The sequence below is a fragment of the Telmatherina bonti genome (assembly GCF_933228915.1).
Source record: "Telmatherina bonti genome assembly, chromosome: 8".
NCBI classification, from domain to species: Eukaryota; Metazoa; Chordata; class Actinopteri; order Atheriniformes; family Telmatherinidae; genus Telmatherina; species Telmatherina bonti.
This window is the reverse complement of record NC_136626.1, coordinates 22,154,205-22,167,812: the sequence shown is the minus strand read 5'-3', so window position 1 is coordinate 22,167,812 and position 13,608 is coordinate 22,154,205. Positions and strand designations below refer to the sequence as shown.

Sequence of the window (13,608 nt, the reverse complement as noted above, 5' to 3'; positions counted from 1 at the left end):
ATATGCTTGTGTAGTGGAGCCACAACACTAGCCAACAAACCCCAGTCTGGATCCAATTTAAGTCATCATCATCTTCATCATAACCCCCACCCTATTCTCCACCATGCCTCTAGCTCCGTCATTCCTCTGAGACGTTTTTGTGGCTTGTATACATGCTGGTGGATATGTATGGGAATGTATACCTGTATACTGGTTTTTCATGTAAATGTGTGTGTACTGCATTGTGTGTGCTCCCAGACAGAGTGCAGCCCCTCATGTTCAATCTAATTGGCAAGAATTGCTCCACATGGAACTGATTAATTCCAGACTGCTGGCTCATTAGTGACTTAATCGACTTGCACTCCTCCCTCTGTCCTCCCTCACTCCTTTTTTCCTCTTCCCTCCTTCTTGCTTTCTTTAGATGCGCTCCAAATTCTCTCTCACATATGCTGAACACTTTCAAAAATGATACCCACGTTCTCACTGCCACGCTGTGTATCCAAAGACTCCATGTCTCATTCTCTATCATCTCTTTACATATGCTCGTTGAGCCCCACTTTCCTCTCCTGTTCCACTGGCCCTGATCTGAAAAAAACTGTAACAACTTGGACCCCTTTTAGGGGTTTTTCAGATGCCTGTAATAAGTTGAGACCCCAGGCAACCCTTCCTGCTGGGAACATATAAAGAGGCTTCCACCTCAGGCAGAGAGAGAGGGCAGCCAAGTTGTCTGACTTCTTAGCTTTCCAAAGTTCCTGCTTTGTCTTTAGTTGGCAGAAATTTAATCATATATTTCTAACTATATTGTCATTTTTATAGTTCATGTGAATTTCCTTAGATGGAGCCTTTCATATCAACAAGTTTAATGCATCATGAATTCAAAAGTCAAATGTTGTAAAACTTTTTAAAGTGCTACCTTGAAATTTTGCACACACAAGGCAACAAGCTACTGGATACCGTAAAGTAAAGATGCTAGCAGGATTTACCATTCTCATACATTTACTAGAAGCTTATTTTGGTTCACAAAGACTCTTTATTTATTTTCACATACAGTAAAGTTTTTTACTTGTCTGTTGTTTGTTTTTTTACCTGAATCATCTATTGCTGCCTCTTCATTCATCTAATCGTATGAATTGATGTCATGTGGCTTCAGATCAACGCGCGGGCACCTGTTACGCTGCTCTGGCTAATGGCCGCTGCGCTGGAGAGCTGAATGGCCAGTACAGCAAGATGCAGTGTTGCTGTGACACCGGACGCTGCTGGGCTTTGGGACAGATCCCTGAGATGTGTCCTGTCAGAGGCTCTGGTGAGCGTGCATGATGCACGGGACAAAAGACACAGATCTCACATTCCAGCTGTAGACTAGCTACACAGCCTACAAACCCCAGCAAATTGGCCCAGACAACTTCTTTCTTCTTGCCAGTTGTCCACAATAGGTTGTGTGTGACTTGGCATCAACACAGGTAGCACAAAAGAAAAGGCTATACAAGTGTAGATCAACTCAAGCTCATGATTTAGATAACAGGAGTCCAAACAAAAAGAATATGGTTAAGGCTGAATTTCTATCATCTCTTCTCTTAAGCTGAGTTTTAAAGTATTGCTTTGCGTGATGTTCTGTGATGCATTACTGATCAGTTGCAGATCGGCCCCTTTCACCGCTAAGTTGTGTCTTGGACTGGAGAACATACTCCCCCTGGTTTTTATGTAAACTATGTAAAACAGAGGACTGTGTACACACATGCAAACACTGACATATGTTCCTGTAGATCAACATCAAAACAGGTCAGTTCAGCAAGCAAGGGAATTTTTATATTAGCGTATGTCAAACCAATGAACACTTACAGTTTAACAAATACATTCATTTCTGAGTTGTTTAATTCATTCCACCAGTGCAAACATATATAAAAACTTATCTTAAAGTCCGTTTGTTGTTCTTTTTCATCTCTTTAAGATGAGTACAGGCGGATGTGTATTGTGGGTGTTCCACAAGACCATGGCCTCTTTCCTAATGGATACTTCCCCAATAATGGCAACTTTGGATTTAAGTTCCCCACTGTGCCCAATGGCAATGGTAATGGAGGAAATGGCGGGAACGGAAGGGGAAGCTTTGGTGAGAATGGTGGGAGCTTTGGAGGCAATGGAGGAGGCCTCACCCACCAAAACATAGGTGAGCAGTTCAGAGATCTGAACAAGTCTGAGAAAATTCTCACTTCAGATGAAGCTCTGCATCAAGATAAATTGCATTTGCTTTTGTAGTTGGTTCTGCTTCTTTGGCTAATATGTCTGTTGTGTTTCCTCAGGCACCGTTTCTATAAATGAAACTATTGATGTGTGCAAACATTTTACCAAATTGTGCTTGAATGGACGCTGTATCCCAACACCTCCAAGTTACCGCTGCGAGTGCAACATGGGCTACAAGCAGGATGTTCGTGGAGAGTGTATTGGTAGGGAAAATGCCAATGGCAGACTTTATTGCATGCATTACAATGCCATCTTCTGGCAGTTTAAGGAACTTAATAAACATGCTGGTTGATGTTGATAGGAGGAATTTGATAGTTTATCCCTGTCATCATAACGCAGCTTTAATTTATTTATTTTTTCCTCTCTTCAGATGTGGATGAGTGTGCAAGTAACCCATGTATCAACGGAGACTGTGTCAACACAGCTGGATCATATCACTGCAAGTGCCATGAAGGATACCAAGGAACCCCTACAAAACAAGCTTGTATTGGTACATCCAACCAGAATTCCTTTAAATATTAGAAATGGAAAGTCTATATACTTTATTAAAGCTCAGGATAATAAATACCGTTAACAGTCCTGTCTCCCTCTTTGTAGATATCGATGAGTGCATTGTGAATGGAGTGATGTGTCGCAATGGCCGTTGTGTCAACACAGACGGAAGCTTCCAGTGTATCTGTAACGCTGGCTTTGAGCTTACTGCTGATGGGAAGAACTGCATTGGTAAGAAACAATCACAAGATCAATTAGAGTTTCACATGAATCTTTATAACTGTGAAACTGACTAAAGTTGTCTCTGCCCCACCAGACCACGATGAGTGTGCCACCACTAACATGTGTCTCAACGGCATGTGCATCAATGAGGATGGAAGCTTTAAATGCATCTGTAAACCTGGCTTTGCACTAGCACCCAATGGACGCTACTGCACTGGTAAGTGATTTAGAATGTGGAAACACAGACGTGAAAACTTTGTAAAATGAATAAATGAATGTCTCAGAGCAGATTTGAGAGGGATTTTTTTAAAACTCATGTGCACTTTGTTTCATGTTTCTGTGCAGCGTGTATTTACCTACTTTCTCTTGACACTTTGGAGTTTCCTGCATATTGTTCTAATTTCTTTGAGCTTCCGAAGCTGAACCTGACCTGTGATGTGTCATTTGCATCAATCACTCTCTCTCCATTAGACATCGATGAGTGTCAGATTCCTGGCATCTGCATGAATGGCCGCTGCATCAACTCAGAGGGCTCCTTCCGTTGCGAGTGCCCACCTGGCCTGGCTGTTGATGTAGATGGGAGAGTGTGTGTGGATACACATATGAGGACCACCTGCTATGGTGCCATAAAAATGGGCACGTGCTCACGTCCATTCCCAGGCGCAGTGACCAAGTCAGAGTGCTGCTGTGCTAACCCAGAGCATGGTTTTGGAGAGCCTTGCCAACCCTGCCCATCTAGGAACTCAGGTAACATCTTTGTCACAGCCTTGTTACTAGTTAAAGACAAATAAAAACAAAAACAAACCCTTTTAATCTTGTTTTGCTCATCTTGTGTCTTCCAGCTGAGTTCCAGGCTGTATGCAGCAGCGGTATTGGCATCACAGCCGACGGGAGAGGTCAGGATATGTTTTACAAATGTGAATGTTAGATATTCTTCAATCGCAACATCTTTTAATGGTAACATCTGGTGTTTTCTAGACATCAATGAGTGTGCCTTGGACCCAGACATTTGCCAGAATGGCATTTGTGAGAACCTCAGAGGAAGCTACCGCTGCATTTGTAACATAGGCTACGAGTCAGACTCGAGTGGCAAGAACTGCGTTGGTGAGTCGGTGTTTGTTTTTATTTGGTAAAGTAAGAGTATGAACCTGTTTTAGACTTGTAGGCAGTCGTTGTGACCACATGAATTCAGTGAAGGTAGATTTATGTGTCATTTAGACACACTAGATTCAACCGATGAGGACAGATAATACTTTACTGTATAAGATAATACTTTGTTGTGGGATGTGGGAAGTTAAGTGTTTTCCCGCACCCTCCTGAGCCAGCACCTAAAAGATGCCGGCCTTGCAGCATCTGAATGTGCCATCATGGATGCTGACATCAATCTGATGCAGAATTTTTTGTAGAATATGGAAATTGCATTGAAGTACTGCTACAATCACCAAATTTTCTCTTTTTTTCTCCTTGCAGACATCAACGAGTGTCTGGTGAACAGACTGCTGTGTGACAATGGGCTGTGTAGAAACACTCCTGGCTCCTACACATGCTCATGTCCAAAAGGATTTGTCTTCAAACCCGACTCAGAGACCTGCGAAGGTGAGAGCTAGATCAGTCATTGCTTTGTCTTTAATTTGTCATGGTTGTTTTGAGGTGGTCTTCTCAGATGTGCTGTTTTCCAGTAAACATGTGGTTCATTAAAACAGGAGACATGTGTTTTAACAAACATTTGAACTGGCCCCTCAGCTCTGACCTCAGGTGTGTTTGCACATGTTTTAGATATCAACGAGTGTGAGTCCAGCCCATGCATCAACGGAGCATGTCGGAACGTGGCCGGGTCCTTCAACTGCGAGTGCAGCCATGGCAGCAAACTGGATTCCACCAACACCATCTGTGTCGGTGAGACCTGAGATCCATAAAACACCAAACGTGAATGTTAATGGGAACTATGCGCTGAATGAGTCTTTTCTTTCTTATCGTTTTAATCTGGTCTTTTCCTCTTTTCTAAACAAACACTGATGCGGCTCAGGTTTTAAGGTGGAATCCAAAGGGAGTGTCACCCTCAGATGATTTCACAGACACACGCAGCTAATTTATTACATTAATACATGCATGCATGCTCTTGATTTGCATGGAGAAAGTTTTGCCTCACGGAGATTCGCCACACATTCAATATGACGTGTGGAATGTAAGACCCTCAGATGAAATTATAGATAGCCCTTTGAGTTTTTTTCTTCTTGGAAATTGTTTTGAAAAAACTTTGCTTGGCAAATGTTTTACTGGGAATAGAAATGCACTTACTGCATTTGTTAGGTTTGTGCTATTTTGGTGGGAATGCTGAATGTAAGCAGAACTGTTTGTTCACATGAGAACTCCTGAGGGTATCTTTAATCAAGCCTTCTCTGTTGTTCTTTGGTTTTGCAGACAGTATGAAGAGTACTTGTTGGCTCACAATACAGGATAACCGCTGTGAGGTCAACATCAACGGAGCCACGCTGAAGTCTGAGTGTTGCTCCACACTAGGAGCCGCCTGGGGCAGCCCGTGTGAACCCTGCGAGATCGGTAAGTTCTCATGCACACTTAAATTCATTCACTGTGTTAAGCTAAAACGTTTTAGCCAAATCCTACACACACTCATTCTGGACATTAATATAATAAGGGCCCCTCAATGATGAAGCCTGACTATAGCAGGTTGCATATCTGATCGCCACTGTTACTCATTTAACTGTTTGACATCCCAGAGATGGACATATCTGTGTGCGCTGTTTGTAATATTCTGACATGTATAAACTTTTATACATAAAGCAGTCAAACCATATTGTTAACTTTTGGCTGGTGTCAGAATTAACTAAAGGCAAACTATATTCAGACACACTTTGCTTGCTATATCTGGCAGAAAATGTGACACATTCTTTTAATATTGTTTCCTCAGACACGGCTTGTTCTAGAGGATTTGCTCGCATGAAGGGCCTTGTTTGTGAAGGTATGAATATTTACCAGCATCTCAATCTGCATGTTTTTTTAAGGCAACATCCAGACGGAATGTACAGACTAGCCTTCAAATCTTTCATTATTATTATTATTATTATTATTATTATTATTATTATTATTATTATTATTATTATTATTATTATTATCATCATTATTATAGCTTGACAATATTTTTTAAGATTGTTAGTCGTGTTTCTTTCATGAAATTGCAAAGTTCTCTCCCATTAAAGCACAGTATTTGTGATTAGAAAAATTTGGCACCAAAAAATCTTCTTTTTCACAAAAACAGCATGTTTTGCGTGTTTCACTGTGTAGTGACTCTTAAAATGTTGCACTTCCTGTAGATATTAATGAGTGTGAGGTATTCCCTGGAGTGTGTACAAATGGGCGATGTGTGAACACCCAGGGATCGTTCCGCTGTGAGTGCGCAGAGGGTCTGACCTTGGACAGTACGGGACGAACATGTGTTGGTACGCAGACTGTAAATATGCCCTGCCATTGTTTCTTGTTACTGCACAAGTATAGCTGAATGACTTTTTAAATCACTATTAGACATGCGTAGTGAGCAATGCTACAAGAAGTGGCATGAGGATGAGTGCGGCGAGCCACTGCCAGGGAGATACCGTGTGGACATGTGTTGCTGTTCTGTCGGCGCCGCCTGGGGAGTCGATTGTGAGGAGTGTCCCAAAGAAGGCACGCCAGAGTTCAGAACCATCTGTCCCCGAGGCCGCGGCTTTGCTAACAGAGGGGATATCCTGACTGGCAGATCTTTCTATAAAGGTACTGTGTTCCTCTCATTACTGAAAAAGGTTTTTGTCCGTTGCATATGAAATGCATCGTGCATGTAATGAGAAAACATGTCAATTATTTCAACTTTCATTGTCCAATAACTGTGTTTCTCTCCAGATGTCAACGAGTGTAAGGTCTTCCAGGGTCTGTGTACTCATGGAAGTTGCAGAAACACCATCGGCAGTTTCAAGTGTCGGTGCAACAGCGGCTTCGCTCTCACGGCTGAAGAGAGGAACTGCACAGGTTGGTATCGGGGCAGATGGGATTCAGTTTTATGTAAATTATGTAAAAAGTTCCCACCACACACACCCAGCACTCAGCCACCTTTTGTTTTACACTCATGCTTCAGACATCGATGAATGTCGAATCTCCCCTGACCTGTGTGGTCATGGAACATGTGTCAACACACCTGGCAGCTTTGAGTGTGAATGCTTTGAAGGCTACGAAAGTGGCTTCATGATGATGAAGAACTGCATGGGTAAGTTTAAAGCACACTCACACTCACAAATATATAAAACAAGCTATTCGAGTTAATATTCATAAAGTGAAAGTAAAAGACATAATATTGCATTTTATTTTTCGTTCTTCTGAATCATCTTTATCTTCCTTATCTTCATCTTTATCCTTCCATATTATTTGACGACAGACATTGATGAGTGCGAGAGAAACCCCCTGTTGTGTCATGGAGGGAAGTGCTATAACACAGAGGGAAGTTATGAGTGTGAATGTCCGCCTGGATACATCCTCAGCAATGATGCAGCTGTCTGTGAAGGTGGAACATACATACATCCTACACAACACGCTATATCTGCATACACAAATGCCCATCTGGTATAATATTACATATCCAGCATTTCAAAATGTATTATTATAAAATAAGCAACCGTATCATGCAGTTCTCATGCACAGACAATGTTCAAACAATTAATTTGATATAAAGAGCAAAATATTATCTAATTTTCTGCCCTTGCTTGCTGGTTCAGATATGAATGAATGCCAACTGAGTGACAACTTGTGCAAAAACGGGCAGTGTGTCAACATGCCGGGGACTTATCAGTGTTCCTGTGACACCGGCTACCAGGCGACACCAGACCGTCAGGGCTGCGTTGGTGAGTAAAGCAAGTTGAACCCAAAAAAATAAATTGCAATGTTTGATCATGAAAACTTTTAATTGTTGAGATTATTTTTTCCTTTCTTTTTTTTTTTTTACCATGGTGATTATGTAAACTTTTGTTTGACGATGTGTCCTTGCAGATATTGATGAGTGTACCATCATGAACGGAGGCTGTGAGACTCACTGTACCAACTCGGAGGGCAGCTATGAGTGCAGCTGTAGTGAAGGATATGCTCTGATGCCTGACCTCAGGACCTGTGCAGGTAAGATATCAAGATTCTTTTAATGTTTTGTTTTACATTTTATGGACTTCTGCATTTTGGTCATCCAGTGTAACAAAATAAAGCCTCCCTCTGCCATATCTATTAGACATCGATGAGTGTGAGGAGACTCCAGACATCTGCGACGGAGGCCAGTGCACCAATATCCCAGGAGAATACCGCTGTCTGTGTTACGATGGTTTCATGGCTTCCATGGACATGAGGACCTGTATAGGTACGACGATAAACAATAGTTTTCCAAGAAAATTTTGAAAGAAATGTTGCCCTATTTTAAGCTATTCCTGTTCTTTTCTGCCTGCCACTCTTGTGTTTTTCATTCACGGACTCGTACAGATCCAAACATACCTTTGCCTCCATTTAGCTATCTGTGGGAATTTCTCTGTCACATTTGATTTCTGTCACTCTCAAAACTCACCGTGACAACATTGTTGCATCACCGCTGCCTGTCTGCGCTTGTCTGCCCAGATGTGAATGAATGTGATTTGAACCCAAACATCTGTCTCCACGGTGACTGTGAGAATACTAAAGGCTCCTTCATCTGCCACTGTCAGCTGGGATACTTTGTCAAAAAGGGATCCACAGGCTGCACAGGTATGAACATACACACACACACACACACACACACACACACACACACACACACACACGTTTAAAAATCAGACCAGGCTGTCGCAGGGAGGTCTGAGCCTGTGTGTCCAGCACTGAGCTGAGTGTTTTGACAGCTCATCCATGCATACGGTAGTTCCAGGTTTATGTTTTAGAAGTTAATTATTCAACCACAGCCTGGCGCAGCTCAAAACCAGGCATCACTGCGAGCAGATGGAAAACTGCTGTGGTTAGTGAAAGAAAAACTGGAGCACTCCTCTCCTGCAAACTAAAGCACTCCTCTCCTGCAAACTAAAGCCAATGATTTTACTGATGTGGAGTTTTTGGGATTTCGGATGACTTTGTGACAATGGCGCAGATTTCAGGACCTACCAATGTTCTCACTTTAATTTTCACCATTTAACAGCAAAAGATAAACATTTATTTCAGTTGCATGAAACTGTTTGAAAGGGGACAAGATAAAAGCAGATGCTTTTGGCCAGTTTAAGTTATAAATGTAATTGTAATTTTGCAATTAACAGTTTTTGTTTGCGTTAACAAAACCAGGATTGTTATTTGTGATGGTGGTTGCAGTGTTATTATACAGAAATACCTGCAGTTGAAGACAAAGTCCCAAGCAGTCTAAATTGTTTCATTGACCTGCATATTCACAGATATCGATGAGTGTGAGATCGGAGCTCATAACTGTGACGTGCATTCCGCTTGTATCAATATGCCTGGAAGCTTCAAATGTCGCTGTCAAGACGGCTGGGTTGGTGATGGCATCAAGTGTGTGGGTGAGTGGGATTTGCAGATCAGATATGAGTTTAGAAAACAGAAATCTCTACAACCAAAAACTCAACTATTTCAATAAAAATTGTCTCTTCTACAGATCAAGATGAGTGTTCTTTAGAGGATCACAGTTGCAACCCCAATGCAGACTGTGTCAACACTCCAGGATCATATAGGTGTACATGCAAAGAAGGTTTCAATGGAGATGGCTTCTCGTGCTCTGGTATGTTCATATTACTTCATCTGTTTAACTGGAAAGCAATTTGTCCTATGAAGGATCAAAATCTCAGATTTTAGAAGGATTATATTGAAAATTCAAGCTTCAAAGTAGTTTGAATGCAAGAAAAATTATGCATATTTAATTACTGAAATATTGTAGCAACAAAGGTTACCTAATATATTTGTCAGCCTAATTGCATAAAAACATTTGTATCATATTGTCAACGGAACAGCTTGAGAGTGTCTGTCATTACTTCACTTATATTACTGAAAAACAAAGAAAATAATTGTAGGTGTTTAAAAAGATCAAAATTATTCACCAGATTGGTCACCGACAGCAAATCAGAAAAAAGAAGAAGTCTGGATTTATAATGAACAAATAAGACCAAATACACCAGAATATTTCAATATCAGAACCTGAAATGTTAGTTATCAATCATAATGCACACTAATATCCTCCCTCCTGTTTTATTTCTTGTAATCTGTTCTGGTTTTAGATATGGATGAGTGTGCAGACAACGTGAACCTGTGTGAGAATGGTCAGTGTCTGAACGCTCCAGGAGGCTACCGCTGTGAGTGCGAGATGGGCTTCACTCCTACAGAGGACAGCAAAGCCTGTCAAGGTACAGCACTCTTTCTTCTGTGATGTTTTCCTCTTTTTCTACAGCTCTTTCTCCAGGCAGGATTGGGAAATGAAATTCTCCTTATCTTTGCTGTCTCTGCCACAGACATTGATGAGTGTAATTTCCAGAACATCTGTGTATTTGGAACGTGCCAAAACCTTCCCGGGATGTTCCGCTGTGTGTGTGATGATGGTTACGAGCTGGACCGCAGTGGAGGAAACTGTACTGGTATGTTCAGCATTAAAGTCAGTCACACACAGCTGGGCTGAACTTCTGTGTATCATCATAGTTTGGAGGTGTCTTCTTCATCGCCAGACCTAAAAGCTGATATATTAAAATCAAATTAAATGTTGTAAATGATCTCGTGGCAGCGTGATCTTTTATCTTAGATACTAAATATGAGACATTTCAAAACAAAACTTTGTGCTTTACTGTATTTTTTTTAGTTTTTTTTTAAAAAAACAATCAGATAATCAAATTAATTATTCATCAACTTTTTTTTTACATGTATACATTTTTTCAATAATCAGCAAAGGAATTACTACTAATTTGCTGTTAATTTGTTCTGTTTATGGAAATAAATTTTTCCAATAACAGTGTGAACAGAATGTTTTTAAAGGAAAAAAGTTTGGAAACACTCAGTTTGTCAAAATCCTTATGTCTAAAGAAGCAAGTTGGCATATGGTAGTTCAGAATATGTGTTTGTGTGTTCTGCAGATATCAATGAGTGTGCCGACCCTGTAAACTGCATCAATGGAATATGTGTGAACACACCTGGGAACTACCTGTGTAAATGTCCTGGTGACTTTGAGCTGAACCCCACTGGAGTGGGCTGTGTGGGTGAGTTGCAGTCTGATGAGTCACAGATAAGAACACAAGCATCAATCATGATGGTTGATAAATAAATAAAAAAACAAAAAAAAACACATTAAATCCAACACATGACATATAAACAGTATATTATAGCCCAGAGTCTGTTATGGACCATCCTTTCAGATAAAGATATTTGGAAAACCCTGATATGCTTCACTCTTAAATCACATGGTTATCTCACACAAACACACAAACAAGCATTCATGCCTGGACTTTTAAAAGCTTCAAATAGATTAGATATATGAAGTGCTTCCTAAGGCACCCAAATTGCTTTACAATGCAATATTCCATCACTCCTCCTTTATACTTTGTAACGATAAGCTACATGTGTGGCCGCAGCTGCACGAGGACACACTGACAGAAACACAGCAGCATGCCTGCAGCCTCTGTGACCGCCACCAAAACATTAATTTACATTCATACACCGGGTTGTGCAGGAATCAGGCCTTCCGGTCACTGGACGACCTGCTCTGCCTGCTGAGCAACATTGTCATTAGAGTTTTGCTTTGGCTGAACTAATACTGATGTAATTTTGGACTCACATTTTTGCATTTCCTTCAGATACCCGTGTTGGCAACTGCTTCTTGGATGTTCTTGCTCGTGGTGATGGAGGAATATCCTGCAGTGCAGAGATCGGCGTGGGTGTGACCCGAGCTTCCTGTTGCTGCTCCAAAGGAACAGCTTGGGGAAACCCTTGTGAACTCTGCCCCCCCTCCAACTCCAGTATGCACAACAAAGCTCTGATCAAAATAATTTGCTTCGAATTTTAGTCTCTAAATGAAGCTTCCATTTAAAATATACAAATTATTAGCAAAGTCAGATTTTTGTAGGAGTCATCTGATTTTCTTTGTGTCTCTATCTTGTAGCGGAGTACAAGACTCTTTGTCCAGGAGGGGAGGGGTTCAGACCTAATCCTATCACTGTTATCCTGGAAGGTAAACGATCCAATTTATTCTAATTTTCCTGCTTTCTATTAAGATGATACCAAGCCGAGACTTCCATTTCAATATTTTGATGATACATTTAAAAAAAATAGATTTTTTTTTTTTTCTTTTCTGCAGATATTGATGAGTGCCAAGAGCTTCCAGGTCTCTGCCAGGGTGGAAACTGCATTAATACATTTGGTAGTTTCCAATGTGAGTGTCCAGCAGGCTACTATCTGAATGAAGACACTCGCATCTGTGAAGGTATCTGCTCTTCCCACTTCTTCTTCTTCTTTTTTTTTTTTTTTTTTTTTTTTTTTTTTTGCATTTATAGTTATTCTGATAAGTTAAGCGATATTTTCTCTTACTTTATTATTTCTTTTTTTTTTGTTATCATGTCTTTGTTTGAAGATATTGACGAGTGTACGACGCATATTGGAATCTGTGGGCCTGGCACTTGCTACAACACGCTGGGCAACTACACATGTGTGTGTCCTCCTGAATACATGCAGGTCAACGGAGGAAACAACTGCATGGGTGAGTAGGAGAAAGTCACGAAAGCAAGTTGCATCACTTTAAATCAGATTGTGTGGAAATACTGCGTGTGGTATTGTCTTTGTTTTTTGCTTTTGTCTTTGTTTTGGATTGACATGTTTGCGTCTTTAATGTGATGCAGACATGAGGAAGAGTTTGTGCTACCGCAACTACAACGACACCTGTGAAAACGAACTGTCGTTCAACATGACAAAGAAGATGTGCTGCTGCGCCTACAACGTGGGAAAAGCTTGGAACAAGCCGTGCGAGCCTTGTCCTACTCCTGCAACCAGTGGGTTTGAATGAAAATCACTTCACATTCTCTGAAACAGCTTTGGGAATATTTCAGTACCGTTCATTAATCTCTTCTTTCCTGATTCTTCCAGTTGAGTACCAGTTGTTGTGTGGCAACCAGGCTCCTGGTTTCATCATTGACATCCACACTGGGAAGCCCATTGGTAAGGACCCTGAATAAATAAAATAATCATAGTTCTGACCTTCACAAGCTTCCAAGCTGAAAGTTTTTCTGTTTACATCATATCTTTCTTGGTTTTTTTTTTTCCACAGACATTGATGAGTGCAGGGAAATTCCAGGTATCTGTGCCAACGGAGTGTGTATCAACCAGATTGGGAGCTTCCGCTGTGAATGCCCAATGGGCTTCAGCTACAACAACATACTGCTGATTTGTGAAGGTTGGTTTTGAGGCTTTCTGAAGTCTTGCATTTTTTTCGCTCTGTGTTTCAAGTAGTAAGAGGTGACAGACACATATTTTGTACAAGCTTGCAAGGCATTGTTATTTTCTGTTACCTTTTTAATACAAAAACGTAACGCTTTCACCTCAGCACTGTCCGTCCAGCCTCCATCCTGCAGTGCAATCAACCCTTGTGCAACACAGTACCCCTTGTAAAATACTTTTTTTCAGCCAAGTACCCCCTAACCACTGCAAATTATTTTT

General features: G+C 41.0%; 1 protein-coding gene across 1 annotated transcript in view; it reads left to right on the top strand.

Annotated features, from left to right (window-relative positions):
- Positions 1–13,608, top strand: part of fbn2b (fibrillin 2b) — a gene marked incomplete at its 5' end in the record, with an annotated part of 59,269 nt that overhangs the window by 35,106 nt on the left and 10,555 nt on the right. The window contains 34 exons of the mRNA XM_079245097.1: positions 1,130–1,282; positions 1,928–2,143; positions 2,277–2,420; positions 2,588–2,707; positions 2,815–2,940; positions 3,026–3,148; positions 3,403–3,678; positions 3,774–3,827; positions 3,910–4,035; positions 4,402–4,527; positions 4,708–4,827; positions 5,353–5,490; positions 5,861–5,911; positions 6,264–6,389; positions 6,472–6,699; positions 6,826–6,951; positions 7,058–7,186; positions 7,355–7,480; positions 7,692–7,817; positions 7,963–8,085; positions 8,192–8,317; positions 8,569–8,694; positions 9,363–9,485; positions 9,581–9,703; positions 10,197–10,322; positions 10,428–10,550; positions 11,040–11,162; positions 11,757–11,918; positions 12,062–12,130; positions 12,257–12,382; positions 12,530–12,655; positions 12,795–12,944; positions 13,039–13,110; positions 13,220–13,345. Of these exons, the coding sequence (XP_079101223.1) occupies positions 1,130–1,282; positions 1,928–2,143; positions 2,277–2,420; positions 2,588–2,707; positions 2,815–2,940; positions 3,026–3,148; positions 3,403–3,678; positions 3,774–3,827; positions 3,910–4,035; positions 4,402–4,527; positions 4,708–4,827; positions 5,353–5,490; positions 5,861–5,911; positions 6,264–6,389; positions 6,472–6,699; positions 6,826–6,951; positions 7,058–7,186; positions 7,355–7,480; positions 7,692–7,817; positions 7,963–8,085; positions 8,192–8,317; positions 8,569–8,694; positions 9,363–9,485; positions 9,581–9,703; positions 10,197–10,322; positions 10,428–10,550; positions 11,040–11,162; positions 11,757–11,918; positions 12,062–12,130; positions 12,257–12,382; positions 12,530–12,655; positions 12,795–12,944; positions 13,039–13,110; positions 13,220–13,345 (4,458 nt within the window). The remainder of the gene's footprint in view (positions 1–1,129; positions 1,283–1,927; positions 2,144–2,276; positions 2,421–2,587; positions 2,708–2,814; positions 2,941–3,025; positions 3,149–3,402; positions 3,679–3,773; positions 3,828–3,909; positions 4,036–4,401; positions 4,528–4,707; positions 4,828–5,352; positions 5,491–5,860; positions 5,912–6,263; positions 6,390–6,471; positions 6,700–6,825; positions 6,952–7,057; positions 7,187–7,354; positions 7,481–7,691; positions 7,818–7,962; positions 8,086–8,191; positions 8,318–8,568; positions 8,695–9,362; positions 9,486–9,580; positions 9,704–10,196; positions 10,323–10,427; positions 10,551–11,039; positions 11,163–11,756; positions 11,919–12,061; positions 12,131–12,256; positions 12,383–12,529; positions 12,656–12,794; positions 12,945–13,038; positions 13,111–13,219; positions 13,346–13,608) is intronic.